This window comes from Bubalus kerabau, chromosome 16 (assembly GCF_029407905.1).
Source record: "Bubalus kerabau isolate K-KA32 ecotype Philippines breed swamp buffalo chromosome 16, PCC_UOA_SB_1v2, whole genome shotgun sequence".
In the NCBI taxonomy this organism is placed as follows: domain Eukaryota; kingdom Metazoa; phylum Chordata; class Mammalia; order Artiodactyla; family Bovidae; genus Bubalus; species Bubalus kerabau.
Genome location: NC_073639.1, coordinates 19,708,323 through 19,733,535, shown reverse-complemented (window position 1 = coordinate 19,733,535; position 25,213 = coordinate 19,708,323). Strand labels below are relative to the sequence as shown.

At 36.2% G+C, this 25,213-nt stretch overlaps 1 protein-coding gene across 9 annotated transcripts in view; it reads right to left on the bottom strand.

Annotated features, from left to right (window-relative positions):
• INPP4B (inositol polyphosphate-4-phosphatase type II B) overlaps positions 1-25,213 on the bottom strand; it is an 855,034-nt gene that overhangs the window by 163,559 nt on the left and 666,262 nt on the right. For all 9 annotated transcript variants that reach the window (XM_055550389.1, XM_055550387.1, XM_055550386.1 and 6 more), the window contains one exon: positions 16,665-16,773. In XM_055550389.1, coding sequence (XP_055406364.1) covers positions 16,665-16,773 — 109 coding nt within the window. The remainder of the gene's footprint in view (positions 1-16,664; positions 16,774-25,213) is intronic.

Here is a 25,213-nt window from a genome sequence, read left to right as displayed (position 1 = left end):
GGAGATACTGGTTAGATACCGGTCAAGGGGTATGGAGTTTCATTTATGAAAAATGTTTAAGTTCCCAAGACCTAAGGTACAGCCTGGTGATTAGTTAATGATGCTGCGCTGTGTTCTTGAAACTTGCTAAGAGGGTAAATTTTAAGTGTTCTCACCACACACACAAAAAAAAAAAAAGAAAAGAAAATGCTAACTATGTGGAATGATGGAAAGGCTAATTAGCTTGATTGCAGTGATTATTTCACAATATTTACATATATCAAAACATCAAGTTATACACCTTGAATATATAAAAATTTTATTTGTCAATTATACCTCGACTAAGCTAGGGGAAAAACTCAAATGTTCCCAGAATATGATGTTATAATGCTGGTAATTATGATTCTGGGATAAAAGTACAGGAAAACAGAAGGTATATTTAGGATCCATTTCATTTTTTTCCCTGTTAAGTCTGATATTTTTATGGAGGAGCTCTAAAAAAGCCAATAATTTATACTATAGAATTTATACTAAAAATCCAAGTCTCTCTCTCTCTCATTTTAATAGCTAATAATTATTGGGTCTATAATATAGGGCTAGAATTATGCTAATTTCCTTTCAGGGATTATTTTAATCATGGCAACAACTTTCTGAAGAACAAATATTATTCCATTATATAGATTTAGGAATTGAAGGCTCAGTAGGTTAAGTAACTTGGTCTAGAACATACAACTACTATACATGTTAGAACAAGGATTCAAATGCAGGTTTGAACACAGGATTCAAATACAGTTTGAACTATTAATGATGTTTTGCTACCCTTCTGCAATATCATGTTCATAAGGTAACAAATGTTCATAAAACATCATTAAGAGTTCAAACTGTATAATAATAACAACCTGCATTTTAATCCTGGTTCTACCATCTTACACAATAGTTGTGTATGTGCTAGACTAAGTTACTTAACCTACTGAGGTTTCAATTCCTAAATCTACATGATGGAATAATATTTGTTCTTCAGGTAGTTGTTTTCATGAACATGGTATTGATCCATTTTAAATTAGAAAAAATTACAATCCCTTAGCTAACACAGAAAATATCTCTTAGAAACATATTGGTAGGTACAGCATATATTGAAACAAAATAAAATTGGAAAGTTCTCACCTTCTAATTAAAACAAAGCTCATTTAAAAAGATGTATAATTCTGTTATAACACAAATTAGACATAAGAAAGAATTCAAAAATCATTTCACCATAAATTGTTTTCGACAAATATTTAATGACTGCTACTCGGTCAATGCTCAGAGAAAAGCAAAAGGTTAGAGTTGTTCAGCAAGATAATCATTGGATGAGTGTGAAGATGCCTGTCCCCTAAATGCTACAGACAGGGCTGGTAGCAGAGTAGAAGAGAAAGGGAATAAATAGCTGCTTCCCATAAGTCCTTGAAAATCTAAGGCTCTATATTCTAAATGTGTACATAAATTGCCCAGGTAACCACAGTTTCAGGGTTTGTTTACTGACTACTCAGTACTATAGCTCTTTACATTTCTAAGAGGTCAGAACTTTGTTTAAGAGCAATGAGAGGGAGGGGATATATCTATACTTATAACTGATTCACATTCTTATACAGCAGAAACTAACACAACCTTGTAAAGCAATTATACTCCAATTAAAAAATAAATTTTAAAAGAGGAGCAATGAAAAAGAACGTCACATTGCAAATTTTCTAGGTATTTTGTTTTTGGAGATTTTTTAAATGATACCTAGTTTTTCCATATTTGCTGAAAGTGTTAGGGGCAAAGGGTTTTAGAAAAACATTTCTCTTATTCCATAACTAAATAAATAAATAAAGAAAGACAGAAAAGGAAAGATGGAAAACAAAGAAAAAGTCCTAAAGGAAATAGAACTCTCTATCTACCTCTACCACTCTTAAGTAAATTTGTTATCCTTTCCAAAACATTCACTGATGCATCTCCTCTGTGTATACACGATTTCATGTTTTCTTGCAAATACATTTTATGTACATCTCTCAGTTCAGTTCAGTTCAGTCCAGTCGCTCAGTCGTGTCCGACTCTTTGTGACCCCATGAATCGCATCTCTAGATACCTAATAATCCACATACTAATTGAAATGACTATACAGTGTTTCACTTTAGTGATGCAGAATAGCTTGCATAAATATATTCTTTCAAGATGTTTCTAATATTTTACTATTATGAATGGACTCTATGAACACCTGAAATATTTGCCTTTTTAAAAATTATTTTTATTATATGTATATTCCTAAATAAGTGGTTTTTCTGAGGTGTATTTTGGAAGGTTGCAAACAGAGAACCGGTGAGGTCGTGTGTGTGTGTGTGTGTGTGTATGCGCTCAGTCATGTCTGACTCTTTGCAGCCCCATGGATTGTAGTCCACCAGGCTCCTCTGCCCATGGAATTTTCCAGGCAAGAATACTGGAGAGGATTGCCATTTCCTTCCCCAGGAGATCTTCCCAACCCAGGGATCAAATGTGCATATCTTGTGTCTTCTGCATTGGCAGGCAGATTCTTTACCAGTAGTAGTACCACCTGGGAAGCCCCTCAGTGAAGCTAGAGTCTTAGAAATATTTTTATTGCCTACTATATAAGAGCAAATTAAAATAAGAACTGATCTGCATGTAAAACTACTGTATCAAGTCAAGCATCCTTTTGTATAGTATAATGTAATTTACTTTGAACATTATATTGTTCTCATAACAGCCCAGAAAGAGTTGAATAGATCAAAGTTTAAAAAATTCCTATTCAATTCCTAGAAAGGTCATCTGTAAACTAACATTATTCATTTATTAAGAGCATATACATTTCATGCTGAAAATCTACTGATAGCATGAGGATGAATGCATACAGAACCTAAGAGTGGCCACAGAAGTCTGATTTTCCAGCTACATCATTAGCTGCATGAGTAATTCAGTCTTTGAAAATCATTATTCTCACTGATAAAATAAATAGGGGGATTTGTAATCTCTGAGATTCCTTGTAAGTTCTAAGTCCTAAAAGATTCTTTATTGCAAAAAAGACAAACTCAGTAATTTTATTTCCCCCAACTTCCTTTCATATTGAATATAGATGACTGATCTTATTAAGCAAGCACTGGAAACAAAGGGTGAAATTTCTATTCCCTTTCCGAGTGACATGGCCATTCACCCAGTGAAATTAACCAGAAATCTAAGAGCCCTTCAACCCTGCCGAGTTACCGCAATTCCTCATTCACTTGGATTTAAAGCCTATAAAAATGTCCTTAAATCTTCAACTCCGTACTCACCCATTTCCTCCCATTGGTACTACTGTAATAGCCTGTTTGCTCCTGTTAGTTCTCTCCATATAGTAACTCAAACTGCACATCTGATCATGTTCCTCTCCAGACCACACTTGCCATCCTCTTAGCCTATATGATGAGCTGTCATGACTTGACACAGCAAACAAGTGTTCTTCCAATTTGGCTCTCATCCTTTATCCCTTCTTTCTCTCTCTCTGCTCTTCTCTGTCTCTTTCTTCAGCTGCTCTATGTTGCTGGAGTTCCTAAGCCAAAGTGCAGTGAATGGCACCACTCTGTCCAGGTGCATTGACAGAAGCCTGGGAATGTTCCTTGACACCTTTGGATTTTTATCTCCCATTCCAAACAGACAACATAAAATCCAAACAATTGCTGAGTCTTTTAAAATATCTCTGCAACTGATCCCCTTCTCTCCACCTGTGCTTAAACCATCCTAACCAAGCCATCTTTCTCCAACAGAAACACTGCAATAACTAGTCACTTACACAAGCCTCCTGACAGGGAAGAAGACATTGGAATAGTTCAGGCAAGGTCTCGTCTAATAAAGATTATGCAGTGACACAATTTTTCTCATCACACAAGCCAACTGTGTGATTTTTCCATGACATAGATTCCATGTGTACATTTTTTAAAGTTAGTGTGTGCGTGCTGTCGTATCCAACTCTTTGTGACCCCATGGACTGTATCCTGCCAGGCTTCTCTGTCCATGGGATTCTCCAGGCAAGAACACTGATGTGGATGTCCATGACCTCCACTAGGGAGTCATCCTGACCCAGAGATCAAATTCATATCTCTTATGTCTCATGCATTGGCAGGTGGGTTCTTTACCACTGAGCCACCAGGGAAGCCCTTTGTAAAGTCAGTAATTTCACTAATGACAGTACTTGCAAAGAATGAGGTGCTCAAGAATTAGTTTCTAAGGTTCCAGAAAATAGAGTATTTTTAAGTTTTCTGGTGATCTATGACTGCAGCCACAAAATTAAAAGATTCTTGCTCCTTGGAAGAAAAGCTATGACAAACCTAGACAGTGTACTAAAAACCAGAGACATCACTTTGCTGACAAAGGTCTGTCTAGTCAAAGTTATGGTTTTTCCAGTAGTCATGTATGGATGTGAGAGGTGGACCATAAAGAAGGCTGAGTGCTGAAGAATTGATACTTTCCAAATGTGGTGCTGGAGATGACTCTTGATAGACCCTTGGACTGCAAAGAGATCAAACCAGTTATGTAAAGTTTAAAAATAAGATAAAATTCAAATACAAAAAAAAAAAAAAAAGCCAGGATACTCTAAAGAAAATCAACCCTGAATATTCATTAGAAGGACTGGTGGTGAAGCTGAAACTCTAATACTTTGGCCACTGATGTGAAAAACTGACTTCTTGGAAAAGACCCTGATTCTAGGAAAGATTAAATTCAGAGAAGGGGGCGGCAGAGGATGAGATGGTTGGATGGTATCACTGACTCAATGGACATGAGTTTGAGCAAACTCAGGTAAATAGTGAAGGACAGGGAAGCCTGCTGTGTTGCAGTTCACGCAGTTGCAAAGAATCAGACACAACTTAGTGATTGAACAACAACAATTTGTAGATGACTTTCTTTTCTGTTTTCTGACTTTGGGATTATGGGTATAAATATCTAAGCTAATAGAGAGCTTTTAGGGCTTCCCTGGTGGCTCAGATGGTAAAGAATCTGCCTGTAATGTGGGAGATCTGGGTTCAGTCCCTGGGTCAGGAAGATTCCCTGGAGAAGGAATTGACAATCCACTCCAGTATTCCTGCCTGGAGAATCCTATGAACAGAGAAGCCTGGCGGGCTACAGTCCATGGGATCGCAAAGAGTCAGACACAACTGAACGACTAACACACAGGCACAGAGAGCTCTAAAGAACATGTTGGAAATTACTCAGGATTTAATCTGAGTCTCTGTATTTTTCCTCAGATTAAATGCATACTAGTTAAAATAACATAACTATGTCATGATTTTAAACATTTTTTTAGTTTATGGTGAAGAAGAAATGCAACTCCTGATTCATAGAAAATAAGTCATCAAACCATATTTTCTTCTCATATTTAGTTTTGTAAGTACCAGAAAACGATGTTTCTATAGCCTGCTGTATATTTCACATTTAACTTTTAAGTTCTAATATTCCTACCAATAACTTTTTCTTCTGAGATAAAATGAAAAGTCGTATCTTAATAACTGTGTGAAATGAAAATATTTAATTGTGAAGTCAAATTATCTTCCTAAGAGTGATGATATATTTATCTTTCCTCAAAAATCTCAAGGTTGTGACCACTGTTTCTAACAATCCAATGATTTCAACAGAAATAAGCCACAACTACAGTGTATATAAGAAACTATAGGGTAACTGCTCTGTGATTTTCTGAGATCACACCATTAAGATTATGTGTTTCAGTATTTTCAGACACTGTTCTCTTTACTTAATTTATTATCACTCAAAATTCTATTATCATTTAGAAAACTTGTTTGCATTTACAATTAAAGTCATTTTCTTTAAAGGAAAGATTTAATCTTTAAGAAGCTTGAACTGTCACACTTGACAGAGTGCTTCTTGCTTCAGATCATACCTGGCTTCCCAAGCTTCTGGGTAGGTGCCTGGAAGAAGGTTGCCAAATTTTAAATATTAAAGTCACTACTGCATGACCAATATTAAACCAGATTTTAAGTTGGCTATTTTTATAAAAATCAAAATGTCTTTTGTAAAATAAAAAAGCTTCTTCTTTCAGAACATATAAAAGTATATTTTCCCTTCCTAGTCAGGCACGAGGAAACACAAACATTGTGATCGCTGACAAATGGCTGTCTCAAAGCCTACAAGTCATTTGCCACAAATGCCCCTATGTTTCTGACACTTAATTCAGACACAGTGGTCTCTTTAAGCAGAGTAATTTTTTCTTCCTTTTACTCCAACAACAAAGCTTTCACTTCTTTCATTTACACCCTCATATACTTACTGCTTCAAGGAACACTTATCAAATCAGTTCCTTGGGATGCAGACATAGTCAATTCCCTGGCACACACACAGCATAGAACGGCAGAGAGGCAATTAGGAACTCTGGAGGTTAAAAACAGATGCGGCCTTGAAAGAGGTAAGTGAAGACGTCAAGGCAAAACTTAAACAGAAGGACTTTGATCTGGTTCACCATGGGGTGGTGTGAGCAGAGGAGAAGATGGTGTGAGCGGCCAAAGACGAAGCTGGAAAAGAAGTCAGGGTCAGATTGTTCTTTAGTCATTAAGTCATGTCTGACTCTTTTGAGACCCCGTGGACTATAGCCCGCTAGTCTCCTCTGTTCATGGAATTCTCCAGGCAAGAATACTGGAGCGGGTTGCCATTTCCTCCTCTAGGGGATCTTTCCAACCCAGGGACAGAACTCGCGTCTCCTGCACTGGCAGTCAGATTTGTTTCCAATGGGATACCAGGGAAGCCCCAGGTTCAGATTACACGTGAAAATATTATGCACCTTGGGCTTTATTCTCCAGGCAAGAGGCAGCTTTGAAATGTTTAAAATAATGAAATCACAAGATCATATTTGCCTTTTAGAAATATTATTTCAAGCAAGGTGAGAATAACAAGTGAGATGAGAGCCATTCTGGAATATGGAGAGTGACTAAGAGATATGGCAGTAGAACATTTAAAAGATGTTGGTTCTACAGATTAGGACTATCCTAAACCACAAGTGATTATGGAAATTAATGACTTCCTGAGAAACAAGAAATGACAAAACTGATTTTTTTTTGGAAGTGGAAGCAAAGGAAGAAAAGTAGTCCAGGATTTTTGCATTTTGAAGCTGAACATCTGGTGGTGTCTTAATTAAGAAAAACAGTCCCTAAGAAAAGTTTGTGGATAAGAGGATGAGAGCTGAATACATTGACTCTGAGGTATGTGGATGACACATAGCTCTCTACTAAATGGTTATGAACACAAGTCTGAATCTGAAGACCCATGCCTGGGCTTAGCACAGAGATGGTGTATGAAGCCCATGCCTAAGAATACGTGGGCACAGGGACCTTCTGTATAGCACAGGGAACTAATTCAATATCTTGTAATACTCTATAATAGAAAAGAATCTGAAAAAGGATGTGTGTGTGTGTGTGTATATTAAGTGAGATAAAGTGAAGTGAAGTGAAAGTCGTGTCCAACTCTTTGTGACCCCAAAGACTATACAGTCCATGGAATTCTCCAGGCCAGAATACTGGAGTGGGTAGCCTTTCCCTTCCCCAGGGGATCTTCCCAACCCAGTGATAGGACCCAGGTCTCCCATATTGGAGGCAGATTCTTTACCAGTTGAGCCACAAGGGAAGCTCAAGAATACTGGAGTGGGTAGCCTAGCCCTTCTACAAGGGATCTTCCTGACCCAGGAATTGACCTGGGGTCTCCTGCATTACAGGCAGATTCTTTACCAACTGAGGTCTCAGGGATATATGTATACACACATATATTTGTATAAGTGCATCACTTTGTTTTACATTCAAAACACTATAAATCAACTGTACTTGAATAAAAAAATTTAAAAGAACATGTGGGCAATTAGCATCATATGCACAGTGATATAACATTTTCTGGAGGGCATTATATAGCATCTCTAACACGTAACCACTACAACTAAGAAATTTCACTTCTAGGAATTTTATAAAAAAAGAAACAAACTTTCAGAAACATAAGATTAAGGGTGAACCTTGCAAAGAGAATTATAACAAAAAGCAGAACAATTTAAATGACCACCAATATTATATTGGTCAGATAATTATGCTACATTTAATCAATAAAACCCAACTTAGCTTTTAAAAAAATAATGAGATCTACATGTATTGAAATGAAAGGTTTTCAGGACATTTTTGAGTGAGAGAAATACTTGTTTACATGTTTTATATTAATAATAACTAATATCTATTAAGCCCTCATTATGTGCCAGGTATCATTATGTGATACCTGGTGTATATGAAGTCACCACATCTTTAGAACAACCCTATGAGGTATGCAGTATTATTTATATATTGCAAATGAGGAAACTATAGTACAGAGTGGTGAGGTAATTTGACTAATATCACAATGCCAGTAAGTGCCCAAGCCAGGATTCAAATCCACACAAGGAGCAGCATCTATGAATTATCTGAGATGAAAGCTTCTGCCCTGCCCCAGAATGAAAACCAGAAAAATTAACCTGAGTTATAGAAAAGTCAAGAACATTACATTCTCATGACCTGAATTAGTAGATCAAGGATCATGATCACTGAAAACTCTGATATTTTTACCTAGAATAAAATGCACAGGGAAAAATACATGAAGCTGTTCAGATTGGTTTACTCAGGGGAAGGAAAATGGAAAAGGCAAACTTTTTAAAACCTTCTTCATTCTCTGAATTTGTGTGCGACAAGCAAATGTTATTTTTGTATAATTAAAAAGAGAATGAAGCAGGAGAAAAAGGGCATTACAAATTCATTTCAGATCATATGTGCTGTGCTGAGTCGCTCAGTCGTGTCTGACTCTTTGCAACCTCATGGACTGTAGCCTGTCAGGTTCCTCTGTCCATGGGGATTCTCCAGGCAAGAACAGTGGAGTCAGTTGCCATGCCCTGTTCCAGGGGATGTTCCCGACCTGGGGATTGAACCCAGGTCTCCCACGTTGCAGGCCGATTCTTTACTGTCTGAGCCACCATAGCAAAAAGCCCTTTGTTCCCCTGTAGTTCATTTAGTTCCGTGCTTTGCAAACCTCATCATTTAGTTTGTAGTATATGGCCAAGCCTCAGCAGAGCTATTTAATTGTTTCATTCTTTCCTGACTTCATGCTATAGATGTGCAAGACCTAGAACCCACGTATATTTGAAGATTTGTTGTGTACAGGGGGCTGCATATAGAAAAGCATACGCTGATTGAGAAAAGCCGAGTACACAGTTTTGGCAGATCTAGTGTTGTATTTGTTAAATATGAACAACCTTGAAAGCTGAGAGTGGTCAAGGAGAAACGGATTCACTGGAAGAAGTAAATAAACCTCCAAGGAATCAAGTTATAATAAACACAAAAATTAAATTCCTATCTCCTTGAAGATGATGTATTGTCAAGTACTGGACAGAGTTCAAATGAAGAAAAGGATGGAAAAGGCTTTTATTCACACTTCTTATTTCTATAGGGGCTGTATGAGTTTATTATATTTTAAATTTTTATTTTTTTGATGCTATAAAGTGTTTTTTCCAAAAGGGAAAAATGTATTTAAAAGTGAACAGGAGATGAATTTTAGCTGTAACCTGTAAGACTGATCTTACTAAATGGAATACCTTTGTTGTATTGGGCATGACTTCCAAAATCCAAAAACACATAAGGATTATTAAATTAAGAAGACTCAACTAATATATACTTTGAAGAATTAGTCATTTTAAGCCATTTTGAACTTTTCAATTTATAATAGAAAAGACACAAAGATATAGATTACATATAAAAAAATAAATTGGATGAGACTGTACCAATATACTCCCACTAAATATCCTGTTGAGGACAAAGATTATGGTGATTTTAACTTCCTTCTTTTGACTTTTCTATATTTGCCAATAAACATTTTATAAATTGGAAAATTGTCAATAGCAAGCAATATATTAAAAATATGTATCACTAAAATATCAAAACATTTCCATTTAAAAGATAAATGACATGATATATGGATTTATACAGAGTTATGATGTGAGTCTTTAAACTACTCGGCCAGAGAGTAACAAGATGAACTTCTGAAAGAAATCCAGAGACTAACGTAGAGATAGAGAAAGAGCTCCAAGAAGGGGAGAAAATTGGCTCTCAAAATTAAACATGGATGCAGTCTTCCTGCTTTCAATGAATACATTTGAATCAGTCATTCCCTTTCATAAAAAGAAATAAGAATATTGTTTCAAGCATGAAAGTAAAGATTTTGAAAATAAGTATCTTTGTAACTTCTGCCTAGTCTGTTCATATGTTACTGGAGAAAGTACATAAAAAGAAGACCTGAAAAACCCTGACTCCTTTGCTTAGATACCTCAGCTTTACACCACTAATGAAAAATGTTAATTTATGTTTTGACTCCTATTAAGCAGCGGTTAGCAACTCTGTCCTGAAGAATACATTTCAAACCTAGTGGTATGATTTTGTTCAATTCTCCCATTTCTGGTTTACTGAATGTTCGTTACACTCTAGGCTACAAAGAACTTCTTTCCTTAATGTGGTATTTCTCCTTTTAACCCAAGAAACCTCCAATTTATAATAGAGAACTAGGAAATTCTACTGATTTCTCTTCCAATAATAAGGAAAAGTGATCTCATAAAAGGTAAGGCTGGTTTGTTTAACTATTCATATTGTTTTACTTTCCTTCAGAAAATTCCTCCAAATTCTGGTATAGACTCAAGTGTTATAGGCTCAAAAACAGGCTATAACATTTCTATCGGTAAAATTTTACTTTGCTTTCCTTTTGACTTTTCCAAATAATTTATTTCTCTCTTCTATTAGAAACTGTGGGCCTGTCAATGTTGGTAATTAACATTATCAACAGATTGAGGGGGCACATTGAGGGGGTGAGGGTAGTGGAGGGAAAGACATGGTAGATACTCAAGGCAGGCATTAGACACTAAGATCTCTTGCAGGGAGTTAGCTGTGTGTTTGTCCTTAATGAACAGGTAGACCACAGGGAATTAATATTCTTGAGAAGTGAACACTGACTGTCATTGGCTTTTCTTCTTCTTTACAAAGGCTCTTGTTTTTCATGAGGTGTCTTTTTATCTTAATGAAAGGGCTATGCCTTTAGGTCATGATCCTACTCAGTGAAAGTTCTGGCTGAATCTAAGGTTCCAGCTGAATTTAGAAATGATCAAAGCAGGCAAAATACGTGTTGTCATGGTAATTTTCCCTTTCTTTTAAGTAATACTGGAACTAAAGAATTGATTCATATTTTGAGAGAGGAATCTATAAGCTACTAAATAGAATCTAGGTAAGTCACCGAATCCAAGAACATGTAAGTGTTTGATGAACAAATGAATACATGGGTTACAAACATTGCGATTTTGGTCTTTTAAGGTAATATATGTATACACACACACATGCATATACATATATTATCTACATATATATGTGTACATATATGTATATACATATATTACTAAAAAGACCAAAATTAAGATTTTTGCAAAAAGACTATAAATCTATACACACCTATATGTACATAACTTTGTTGTACACCTGAAGCTACACAACATTGTAAGTACACTATATTTTAATAAGATTTTTTAATGGTTAAATGGTAAATTTTATATGATATTTTATTACAACAAAAACCTTAAAAAACAAACAAACCTGGAGAAGGAAATGGCAACCCACTCCATTATTCTTGCCTGGAAAATCCAATGGATGGAGGGCAGGCTACAGTCCGTGGGGTCACAGACAGTTGAGCACAACTGAGCAACTTCACTTCTCCTTTGCTGGACAAGACCCTTTAGCTCCGGGCCAGGCAGTGCAGCAGAAAGCAGGGGGCTTTCCTTCCTTCTGCACCTAAGTCAGGGTCTGGCCCGGGCTGCCAGGAGTGTGCTGGTTCCAGCGGGGACGGGGTTGTGACAAACCTCAGGCCCCGCACACAAAGACGCTGTGGCAGCTGAGAGCTGGGGCCCCGCCCTGAGAAACGCCCAGAGCGCGGGCTGCTGCTGGCAGCACCGGCTTGCTGCTCTCGAAGGGCGTCTGAAGTGCGGGCTGCCAACCAGGGCAGACGCCAGGCTGGCTCTGAGAAAGCCGGGGTCTCCTGACGCCACGACAGGCACAGGGGACAGCGTGGGTATTTCTGAGCCCTTTGGGGATGGACCCCCGTGGCCTCCCTCTGCTCACGGGCCAACCCCCCACCCCGCCCCCGCCCCAGGAAAAAAAAAAAAACCACCAAAATATAATATATGAGTAATTAGCATTTTGGTTCTTAAAAAGTCTCATCTCTAAAGCATGAAAAGCTCTATAATATACTTGGTTTTATTCGTTCATGTTATTCAGGCCCAAGCTTTCCCAGATCAAAATTCTTACTGCTTTATCCCCATCTTTGGTTCCATGTTGTAACAATTTAATGAGTGAGGGATTCTTTAAAGAAAAATTTCCATGTAAGAAGATGTAAGGCTTTTTTTCTGTATTGCAACAAATATTCCTTTGCATAGATTTTCTTTTCTCCTGATAGAGACTAATTGAGGTTCTATACATTTTTCAAATTTAACTCACCTGTGCAGCTATTCCTGTTTCTAGCCTCCACACCATTCTGTCTTCTCCCAGCATTATTCACTTACATCTGCATCAATGGTTCTCAATCCTAGACAAACATCAGTCTCACCTAGGAAGCTTTTAAAACTTAACAATGCCTGGGCTCCATTCCCAGGACTGACTTAATATGTCTAGGTTAATATCCCAGCATAGACAGAACATTTTAAAGCTCCAAAGGTGATTCTAATTTCAGCCAAGGTTGAGCACCCCTGCTCTATATAATACTGACCTTATTGCATTATGATTATTTGTTAAACTTTATCTCCCACTGAAGTTTTTGGCACTTTAAATCAGACTTGGGTGAATTGCAATGCTTGTTGAGTTTGATCTATTCAATCTACTCTGTGGAACACTCCAGAAGATCTAAAATTCAAGAAGACGTCATAGTTAAAGAAATCACAAACTGATATAAAAGTACTGGACTAGAACAAGCCTAGCACACCATAACTGTGACCTATGAAACGTTATGTGAAGTAAAAATAAAACATTAGGATAAAGAATCAGATCAACTTGAGAAATCTGGAAGACATGATGGAGAAAGAGGAGTCTTAGGATGGACCATGTGTAGAATTTCAAATAGGATTATATATATGATTTTTACAGAGAGAAATGAAAAACAGTGGGGAGATAAAAAACAGTAATTTTTTGTAAACAGCAACAGAGTAAGGAAAGGGGAAGAGGTGGAAAAGTGAAATCCATTAAGAAAATAGTTTCTGTACCATAAAGAAACAACTTCAAGAGAAGGAGGAAATGAATGTAGAAAGTCAGTGGGGTGAAATCATGGAGGTTTTGAATGCTCAGTGAATGAGCATGGATTCCTTGATGGTTTCTGAACAGGAACTAATGTACTGAGACATTTGTGCTTTTCAAAAAAAAAAAATCAATCTTCCTAATTAATTATCTTGTAGTCTTGAAAATGCTTTTTATGTGATCTGAATTACATTATATGAATACTATAAGCAAGGCTTTCTTATGTTAAAATGCTTTTCATTATGTGGTCAATGTATTCATCAAAAAATAGATCACGAAGGAACAGACACATAAATTACATCTGTTCCTAGATGATAGTATTTCACTGGCTTAGCTGAGAAGAAAATAAATGAAGGGGAAGTTGTAACAATGGCTGTGGTGGGTCTCCTAAAAACATCTAAAAGATGCAGCTATCTTTTTTGGAGCAAAGAAAAGGTGAAGAAAAATTCTTTCACTTAATGCTATTTTCTGTCCTACCAAATGTAAATAAGGTCTCACATCATATAGTCATATTTATTTCTATATTACTGTTTGTGGCTGAAAAATGCAATATTTGTTGCTGAAAAGGCCTGCAGAAAATGATTTGATTAGCGTGATATCACTTTAGGCTTGACATGTTTGCTTAGGTTATCGGTCAACTTGATGAAGAGGCTAATACTATACTCATCTGGGTATTGCCTCAACAAGCTGTATTTGTCCCATACCACTACCCTATAGAGAGTATTTTTAAGATCTAGGCTAAGTTATTGTTTTAATTTTAAAAATGGCATTTCATCAATAAAGTCATCAATAAAGCAATGGGATAATTAGCACATATGAAAAACCTAGAACAAATCAACATTTACAAGCATTGGACTAATTTTTTTATTTTAAATTTGATCTTAGAGCTCTGTGTATATGTGTTTGTGAATGTGTGTGTGTGTTTATATATACATAAACATCCCAACAAGAAGTGAAGAACACTGGAGAATTCAGATACTCATGCAGATATTTAAGGCTCAAAATATCAGAGTTTAAATTTACAACTTAACATTTGTCTTTGCCCATAGCATATAGTGATATTTTATGGAATTATATGGTTAGATTCCATGTTTTGCATACTCGTGCTTCATGTGCTCAAGTACATTCTATGTACCCTATGGGCATTTTCAATCTTCTAATTGTATTATGCCCTTTAAAATTTGATTGCAAGAAATAGTGAATTCTCAAGATAGAGGCTTCTAGTTCCAGACAAGATGGAATAAACACAATCTATTTTACTATTCCCTCTAATCCTCAAAAACAGAACAAAACAAACTACTCTGTACAAAATATATAACTCATTTATCAGAAGACACCAAGAGGTGGAGAAAAGAAAACAGATTGGCTAGGAGCCTCAGGACTTAAGGAATGACATCATAATTATTTCCACCTTTGTTTTTTTGTCCTTCTTTGCCTCCCAAACATTTCACTTTGGGTACAAGGGAAGCCCTCAGTGAAGCAAAAGGTCAAATAAATAGCACCCAAGAAAAGTCAAAGGACTAATAAAAAGGTAGCCCAAGAGAACAGTAAGTGTTTAACCATACATGTCTGCGGGTGAGTATCACAAACATAATAGTACTGGTCCACTCAAGGATGATGCAGCAAGGGGATAGTGAGAAATATCCCTGGCCAGTAAAGCCCGCAGGCATAGACCTGTATTCCACTCTTCTTCTCATTTCAGTAAAGGCATGGCATCCCCTTCCCCATGGAGTCTGTCACTGAACTGACATCCAACCTCCATGCATTAAATAAGAGGTGACCCTCCTCTCAGAGCCCCTAGCTGGAACTCTGATGTCCACTCCCTGTTCCAACAGTAATGCAACGGAACCACTTTCTGCAGCAGAAGGGTTTGGGGGAAGAGTGTGACTATTTGGGGACAACACTAGGGAGTCTCTATGTGATAATGGGACAGTTTTTTATGATGACTATGGTGATGGTTAGTCCAGTTTACATCTGTGATACAACCTCACAGAACTATATTCCCTACCCACTGAAAAACTAAAACCAAAATCAAAAACAAAAACTGGAAAAATCTTAATAAGAATACTAGCTGATTTAATAGTATTGTACCAGTAGAAAGAGAAAGACATATATATTAATATGTATACACACACACACATACATACACATATACACACACACACACACACATATATATACACACATTGCTAACTTGTACATTTATATAACAGTATACCAGTTATACAATTCTAACTTATTTTAAATGCTTTCTTCCTGAACATCTGGACAGTGAATAACAAATATGTTATATGATAAAGCTTTTTAAAAATGGTTTTAGTTTTGCCACTCAGATTATTTAATACTATTACTAAACCAATTATGACTAAAGAATAACTATTTCCCCCTAACTTTCAAAATTGGATTTTTTTTTTTTTTTTTTTGGCTGGCTGTGCACCTTGTGGGATCTTTGTTTCATGGCCAAGGATTGAACATGTGCCCACCCCCCCAACCCCGTGGTGGAAGCTCAGAGTCCTAATGGCTGGACCACTAGGAATTCCCAAAAAGAGCTCTTAATTCAAGAAGAGTAACTACTTGAACGGGAAAAGAAAGTTACCCTTCACACTTGGATAACACTCTTTAAAATTTACATGAGTATGGTCATAACCAGAGGATATAACAGGGTAAACTTGGTTGGTACATGTGGGGATAAACTACAGTACTAATGCAATATTTTAAAGTAGCTAAGAACAAAACAGAAGGTTGAGAAAGTAAATTAAAATTATAAATAACAGTGACAATACTTTGGTTTCTGTGTCTCCTTTTCCGCAAGGAATAGAAAGTTTTCTCTTTTAACTTCATCACTTAAGTAATAGAGTTCTGTATGGATGGCTCTTTTTTTAATGGAATAATTAAATAATAGGGCAGTTAAATGCCTTGCCTCTGGCCACAGTGGAAATCACTAGTAGAGTTAGAGTCATAAATTAGGACTCATGCTCTCCATTAAGTGTCTTTGCCTTCACAGAAAATCAGACTATGCTTTCAGCTAAATATCTGTCTGAACATCATTCCATTGAGCTACAATAATTGATACTAGAATACTATTTATTAGTAGGACGGCTTCCAGACAAATTTTCTGCTAGCACAGTTCTACTCTATTAAGTAATATGCTTAGTCATCTCAGCCATTTCATTTATTCTAATTTCTGTTCAAGTTTTTTTTGTTTTTGAAATTCAACAACTCTAAGTTCCTGAATGGCATGGTTGGAGATGTCAAGAACTATTCATTGTGATGGATCAAGCTTATTTATCCTAACTTCGTATACAAAAACCCTTCCCTAAAGGGAAGATAACATCATGAATGCATTCGGTTGTCACTTACTTTCTTCTTTCCGCTTCAAATCTATGCAGGAGTTTCCGAAGACCACCATTCTTAAACCCCTGAAAATGGGCAGCTGGGGCTCCCACGGTGATGACATCATAGAGAGCATCTGTAACAAGAGATGAACACTTTGCAAACATTTATCTCCAGCATGCTGTTTGCATTGAAGCATTCACACTGTGGGAAGTGTGAGGAATTATTCTGTTTAATTTTGCAGGAATAACAATGAACTAACATCTCAAGGGGGCAAGACGAGCTAATCAATCTTTCTAAAAGCCACCTGTGCACCTAAACAAGTTATAATATCTGCTTGATTTATGACTACATCTTAATTATATACTACTGTGTAGAACAGTATGTTCTCTCATTCTTCTATATACTTACTGAGATAACACATTAATTGGTCTTTTGTGTATTTTACTTCACTGTGTTTTGCATCATTTAATTTGCAATCATATTGAAATTCAACAATAATGAACAATCTTTCAACCAAAAGTTGCAGAGAAAAGAACCAAAATATTACAGTTCTTTGACTCAAGGACAAAACAGTACTGGTGCCTTTACAAAAATCTATACACCACAGTTTTTCGCCTATGTATACTACATCACACAATTCTGAATGCGTGCAATTGAATTTTGCCATTTCCTTAGGTGGCATAGAAAGAATACACAAATTGTCTTGATCTATTTTCCAGTGAGATACTTTTTTTTTAAATAATAAAAAAACCCATACATTTAAATTGAAACTCAATCCTTTGATCTCGAAAGCCATCAAGTTTGATACATATTAAGTTTACCACTTCAAAACATGCCATCATCTTACATTCTAATGAAAAGTATCCCTATAAGAAGAAAGACGAAGTGAATGTCCTCTTGTTAAACCACATTTTATTTGAGAAATCTAATTTCATAGTAGATCCTTTTCAAATTGATTTTGATATTGACAACTTGGTTGTTTTTCCAATCTCATTTACAGGGAAAATATAAATTATTTTATTAGCTTCGGGTAAATACCATGACTTTTTCATAGTGGTTCAGGCCAAATACACCTGAAACAGTAATTTTTTTAAAATAAAATAGATCCTCAAGTGAAAACACTTCAGCTGCATTCAGAGAACTCAAGGTCACAAAAAATCCCCAGAAGTACAACCCAAACTAAACAGCCATTAAGGCAGATACTGAACAGTCACTTAATGGACTGCTGGAGTTCTGAGCTTGTCTTCTTTTAAAAAGTCACTGATCAACTAAAAGTCCTACTAAGTCACTTCAGTCGTGTCCAACTTTGTGAGACTCTATGTACTGCAGCCCACCAAGCTCCTCTGTCCATGGGATACTCCAGGCAAGAATACTGGAGTGGGTTGCCATGCCCTCCTCCAGGGATCAAACCCACATCTCTTACATCTCCTACATTGGCAGGTGAGTTCCTCACCATGAGCACCACACATGGGAAGCCATCTTTTCTTAAACTAGCAACATATTAGCTTTGTGTGAAATTTAAGATTTCTTAGTCCAGAGGATTTTAACCTAAGACCTAAGAAAAGGGTTCTAAGGTGTCCACTAACAGACATTAATTGTCTTAGTGACTCCGTTCTCCTTCATGGAAGTGGGGATCACAGCTTTCTCAAGTGATTATGGGATCACTTGAAACTGCCAACACTAAATTCTAGTCCACTTTCACTTATCTGATGAGAAACTTGAGGACCTTGAGTAGTTATCTGCTTCATCTAAAGTCTTAAGGACCTTATACTCAGGGATTTCTGACTTCTAACCCAGGAATGGAGGGTGAGCAGTTTAAGTTACTGACTGGACTCTAAGTCTGCGGCTCCATATAACAGCTCTCCAAGGTATAAGTTGTGCAACACCGGGAAAAGTATAAAATCTCTCTATGCCATGGTTCTTTTGCTAGAAAATGGAGTGGGAAGTAGTTACAAGAGTTAGCATTCAATAAGTACTATCTATGATTATTTTCCCTATAGAAAGAAATCCTATCAATTAAGCATAGAAGGCTGATATATTAACTTTTGCTATTTCTCTAAAAAAAAATAAAAATTTTAGTCTGAAAAGGAAAGTGATAGTGAGACTCAGTCTTCTGAATCAGATCAGTTTGTGCATCAATTTAAACTACCTGTGGGTGGCGGGGGTGGGGGGCATGATGCTGCAAAGAATTACACTAAATTTCTGCTAAAACCTGGGTGATCAGCAATAGCAACAATATACCAAAATGACTAAAACCATGTGGATAACTCCACATGTCCGATCAAGCACAAATTAAACACATTCCAAACTCAATTTTCCAAAAGAGACGTCTATGATTTTTATTAGATCCAAGAAAACTTGTGGCCTCTCCAACACCACCCAACAAGAAGAGGAAGGATGAGGAAAGTCGATATCTGAGGGAAGAGAGCAGTTTTTGTTTTGTTTTGTTTTTAAGACAGAAGTTTTAATTGATGGAGATTAACCTGTAGAAAATTCTTAAAGAGATGGGAGTACCAGACCACCTTAACTGCCTCCTGCAAAACCTGTATGCAGGTCAAGAAGCAACAGTCTGAACCAGACATGGAACAACAGACTGGTTCCAAATTGGGAAAGGAGTATGTCAAGGCTGTATATTGTCACCCAGGTTATTTAACTTATATGCAGAGTACATTATGCAAAATACTGGGCTGGATGAAACACAAGCTGGAATCAAGATTACAGGGAGAAATATAAGTAACCTCAGATATGCAGATGATACCAACCTTATGGCAGAAAGTGAAGAGGAACTAAAGAGCCTCTTGATGAAGGTGAAAGAGAGTGAAAAAGCTGACTTAAAACTCAACATTCAAAAAAATTAAATCATGGCATCTGGTCCCATCACTTCATGGCAAATAGATGGTGAAACAATGGAAACAGTGACAGACTTTATTTTCTTGAGTTCCAAAACCACTGCAGATTGTGACTGCAGCCATGAAATTAAAAGGCACTTGTTCCTTGGAAGAAAAGTTATGACAAGCCTAGACAGCATATTAAAAATCAGAGACATTACTTTGCTGACAAAGGTCTGTTTCATAAAGTGAAAGTGAAGTCACTCAGTTGTGTCCGACTCTTTGCTACCCCATGGACTGTAGCCTACCAGGCTCCTCCACTCATGGGATTTTCTAGGCAAGAATACTGGAGTGGGTTGCCATTTCCTTCTCCAGGAGATCTTCCCGATCCAGGGATTGAACCTGGGTCTCCCACATTGTAGGCAGACACTTTACCATCTGAGCCACCAAGAAAGTAAAAATAAAAACTCTGTCTAGTAAAAGTTATGGTGTCTCCAGTAGTCATGTACAGATCTGAGAGTTGGACCATAAAGAAGGCTAAGCACCAACGAATTGATTCTTCTGAACTGTGGTGCTGGAGAAGGCTCTTGAGAGTCCCATGGACTGCAAGGAGATCCAACCAGTCCATCCTAAAGGAGATCAGTCCTGGTTGTTCATTGGAAGGACTGATGCTGAGGCTGAAGCTCGTCCTTTGGCCACCTGACACGAACAGCTGCCCCATTAGAAAAGACCTTGATGCTGGGAAAGATATGAAGGCAGGAGAAGGGGACGACAGGGGACGAGGTGGTTGGATGGCATCACTGACTCAATGGACATGAGTCTGAGCAAGCTCCGTGAAGGACAGGGAAGCTTGGTGTGCTGCAGTCCATGGGTCAGACACAACTGAGCAACAACAACAACAAAACTGACTTACTTTTGCAAAATTTGCAAAACTATTTGTGACCGCAAACATGTTGCTAAGGCCCTTTTTAGGGTCTTTTAAAGAAGCCCATGCACAAGAAAAGGCTTGAATCTAAGCTGTGTTAGCTTCATGGAGAATCTGTCTCTTCAATGTATCCATAGTTTCAGGCATCCTCTGAAGCTACTTTCTAGGAACAGAAACTTTCTCTTCATTCATCCATCTCACTGAAATGTTGGGAATCCTAGTCACCTGTGTAGGAACTAAGAGACTTGGAAACAGTAGATAAAGGAAGAGAACCAAGTGACTCAAATACTCTCCAGTCCAAAAAGAGCCAATTATTTATCTTTAAATCTAAATGAAAAAACTAGCATTCTTTAAAATTCATCTATAGTTAAGAACCTCCAAAGATATGAACAAGCTCTTTCATATCCAAAATTCTGACTTTTACTCTTTTCTATTCTATTTTCTATTTATGAACTCATCTCTTTTAGGGTTTTAACACTATATTTTTACAGAAGCCTATAAAATCTCCATCTCTGGCTAGATCTGACTTCTTCCACACTAAATTATCCCGTTTCTAACTTGTCTTAGGAACATCTCCGAATGTCAGCCAGTTATTAAGCTTAACTTGTTCTAGCTTAAAAAAAAAAAAAAAACAACTCTTAGAAAACATGTGTTTTACATATTCATATTTTATAAAGATAAATTATTACAAAACATATTAGTGATAAACTGATACAGCCATTATGGAGAACAGTAGGGAGAGTCCTTTAAAAATTAAAAATAGAACTACTCTGTCATCCAGCAATCCCACTCCTGGGCATATACCCAGAGAAAACCATAATTTCCGAAGACACATGCACCCCACTGTTCACCGCAGCACTGCTCACAACAGCTATGAGAGGGAAGCAACCTCAACAGAGGAATGGATAAAGAAAATCTGGTACATACATACAAAGAAATATTACGCAGCCATAAGAGGAACAAAATTGGGTCATTTGAAGTGACACGGATGGACCTAGAGAGTGTCATACAGAGTGAAGTTAATTCAGAAATAGAAAAACAAATATTGCATATTAATGCATAATATGTGGAATTGAGAAAAATGGTATAGATGATCTTATTTGCAAACCAGAAATAGAGACACAGATGTAGAGAACAAATGTATAGACACAGGGGAAAGGGGAGGGGTGGGATGAATTTTGAGATTGGAATTGATTTATATACAATATTGATAGTATGTATAGATACTATAGTATAGATGACTAATAAGAAGCTACTGTATAGCTCAGGGAACTCTACTCATTGCTCTGTGATAACCTAAACAGGAAGGAAATCCAAAGAAGAGGCGGTAACATATATATATACATATATATATATATATATATATATATATATAAAGGATTCACTTCATCATAGAAACTAACACAACATTGTAAAGCAACTGCACTCCAATAAAATTTTAATTTAAAAATAAAATTGAAAAGTGTTATATATTCTAAAATGCTCACTGAAGTCAGTTACTCATTCTATTCAACAGCATATTTTAAATATATCCTAGGAGCAGTTTTATTCTTTTAAATTTAGTTAGAATTAGTTGCAATGGATGGTTTTTCTCTAGGAGAAATCACATATACAAAAAAAGAATCAATCAAAACATAAAAATTCTAAAATAATCTGATCAGTGATATTTGCCTCATTTAAGATGTTCCTCATTTTATCCTCCTTATACTATCTTTTGTGATATGAATAGCCCTTAACTTTCAGATTTTTGGTACTGAGACAATTATAAAAATATAGATGGGCATTTTATTTTATAGGAAAGTTCAGCATTTTATAGGAAAAAGTTTCTATTATATAGGAAAAAAGTTAAACTTTTATAGGAAAGTTATTTTATATAAATGTTATAAAATCTTATTCTCTTTAAAAAAAATAATATGCATATTTTCTTTGATATTTTATATTTCAAAAATTCCTTGGCTTTAGGAAAATGCACCTCATGCACCATATGAGGAAAGTGGAGTTCAAGCTGTTGAGTCTCCTTAAGCTAAAGATACTAGGTTGTCTGAAATCTAATAATAGGGCTGCCTTATAGCCTTTTAAAAGCCACTTATTAATAAAATGAGATAATAAGTCTATTTTTTCCCAGAAGATCTCTTTCAAATTCCTACAACTATAAAAATAGTGCTGATATAAAAAATAGACCTGCTGATCTCATTTCAAGGAACAATTTAAACATAAACCTTGACTTTAAAATGGCCCACAAAATGAATTGGATATGAATCACAGGACAATAGAGAATTTTAAGGGAAATCTGTTTCAAAATAGTCCGAGCATGTTGGCATTACCATTAAATACATCTACAAGATAATTGTGCTTCATTGATAAGTTGATATACCCAGGCTCTTGAGATTCAGAAATCAGGGAACTCTTAATAGCTCCTCCTGTGTAGAGATTAGAAGAGTAAGGGGCAGAAAAGTCAACTGACTCATCCATATTAAACAGTAAATTCAGGCCGATATTGCACCTGATTCCAACTGCAGCTTTACAGTATAATATAGTAGTTTCTTTCTTTTTTTCCTTTCTTTCTCTTTTTCCTTCATTTCGTCCCTCCTTTCTTTCTTTTCTTCCTTCTTCCGTTTCTTTTCTACGTACTATATACTATTACATATGTATAACATATAAAATAACATAAACATAGAATATCACAAGAATCCATAATGTATAACATTCACAACTATTTTTCTATGAAAGGAAAATATACTGGAGAGGGAAACAGTCTTCTTCATTTCAGGGATTTGTGTTATTGTAGTCAAAGCTGCTAAGATCCCTAGAGTGGTGGCTATTCTATTTGCTGTATCTAAGCAATGGATAAGGATGAAAAATTAACTTAATGGGTCTGGGGCCACCTGAAGTTAAATGAAGGTTATTTCATTTGTCAGTATGAGACATGGCAGCATTAGTTCTGCTCAGTTACTTGTTTCAAGAGCTAGACATTAGCCTTGTCTTTGGTGAATCTGCCTGCTACTGTTTGCAAAACTACCTCTCCAAAAATAGCAGATAGATTAATCAAATCTGGATAGATGCAATTTACTAATGGTAAGAATGAAAATAGATATAGACTATATCCAAATAATTCCCCAGTGAAATACCAAGGCTTAGCTAATCTTACTTGCATCATTACCTTGCAAAATGTTCTCTGTAATTCAGCTAAACATTCAAATCAGTAACTATAGATCTTAAATACATTTAACTATGATTCATTTAATCTGCTATTAAAAACATGCTATATAAATAGAAAATTTGATTGACTACCATTTATAACTTTTAAACATTATACTTTGCAAATAAAGACAATCAAAGCTCAGAAAGGTTATGAATTTGGTTAAACTAGGAAAAGTAAGGGGTAGAGCCCCCAGAAGTCAGTCAAGTTTTTAATTTCTATGATAATATAGAGTTGGTGATCTAGTCTATAAAGCACCTACTATAACTGAATTTCAATTCAAAATAATGTTTAAAATTACAAAAACATAAATATTTTAACACATACAAATTTTATATTTAATGTTATATGTAGGGCATGCATGTCACATATATATATATATATATATATATATATATATATATATATATATATATGATATGTGAGTAGCCTTGGGGGAAAATTTATATGTAACAGAATTCAGTACTTTCAAATTAATTTTTGGGTGTTAGATCTCTAGTCCTTTTGCACATTTTTTTCCTCAGGTGTTCAAAGGGAGAAATCAGTCTTTCTGAAAACATGTGAAAACCTCTCTAATTGATTAATTGTACCCTAGTTCTCTTGCCTGCCAATGCAAGAGACACAGGAGACGTGAGTCCAATCCCTGCATCAAGAAGATCCCCTGAAGGAGGAAATGGTAATCCACTCCAGTATTCCTGCCTGGAAAATTCCATGGGCAGAGGAGCCTGGTTGGCTACACTCCATAGGGTCCCAAAGAGTTGGACATGAGTTAGTGACTGAGCACACACACCCTAGTTCTATAACTTCAAAATCTAGCTTTACTCTCTACTGTTTGGTATTTGTCATCATAAGTAAGAAATTCTTTTATATATCGTATTATGGGTTGAATTGTGCCCACCCTCCCCTCAAAAAGGTATTTTAGAATATGACCTTAATTGGAAATAAGGTTTTCACAGATGCAATCAAGTTGATATAAGGTCATTAGAGCAGGTCCTAATCCAACAGGACCTAATCCAGTATGTCCTTAAAGGAGACACTTGGACATTGAAGCTGACACAGAAGATGATATAAAGACGTAAAGGGGAATGACATGCAAAGACTGAGGATCAGCTGATATATCAAAAAGAAAACTAAAGAAAGCTAAAGATTAAGCTAAGATTAAGTTTCAGAGGAATCATGGTTCTGCTAACACCTTGATTTTCGACTCCCAGCCTCCAGACTGTGAGTCGTTACATTTCTGTTGTTTATGACTCCCGCTTGCTGGTACTTGTTGTGGCAGCTGATACATATCTCACTAAAGTAATCAGAAGAAATTTAGTTTGCTTTTTCAAATGTCTTTTTGTTAGTTGCCAGTTCCTTTTACACTGCAGAAACAACAATTAAATAATTAAATGCCTTGTATCATACCAGTTCACTCTAGTCTATTTTCAGATATTAGCCTGGGAAAAAACAGCATAACGTAAATGGTTCTTTTGTTTTTAAGAAGTAAGTAGAATGTAAAAGGCTACTTAGCTAATAATTTCTCTTTGTATACTGGAAGTATTTTAAGGATCATCATCAAATATTTGAATGGATATTTAAGTATAAATTCATATCAATATGTCTCCAGCAGACTATCTGG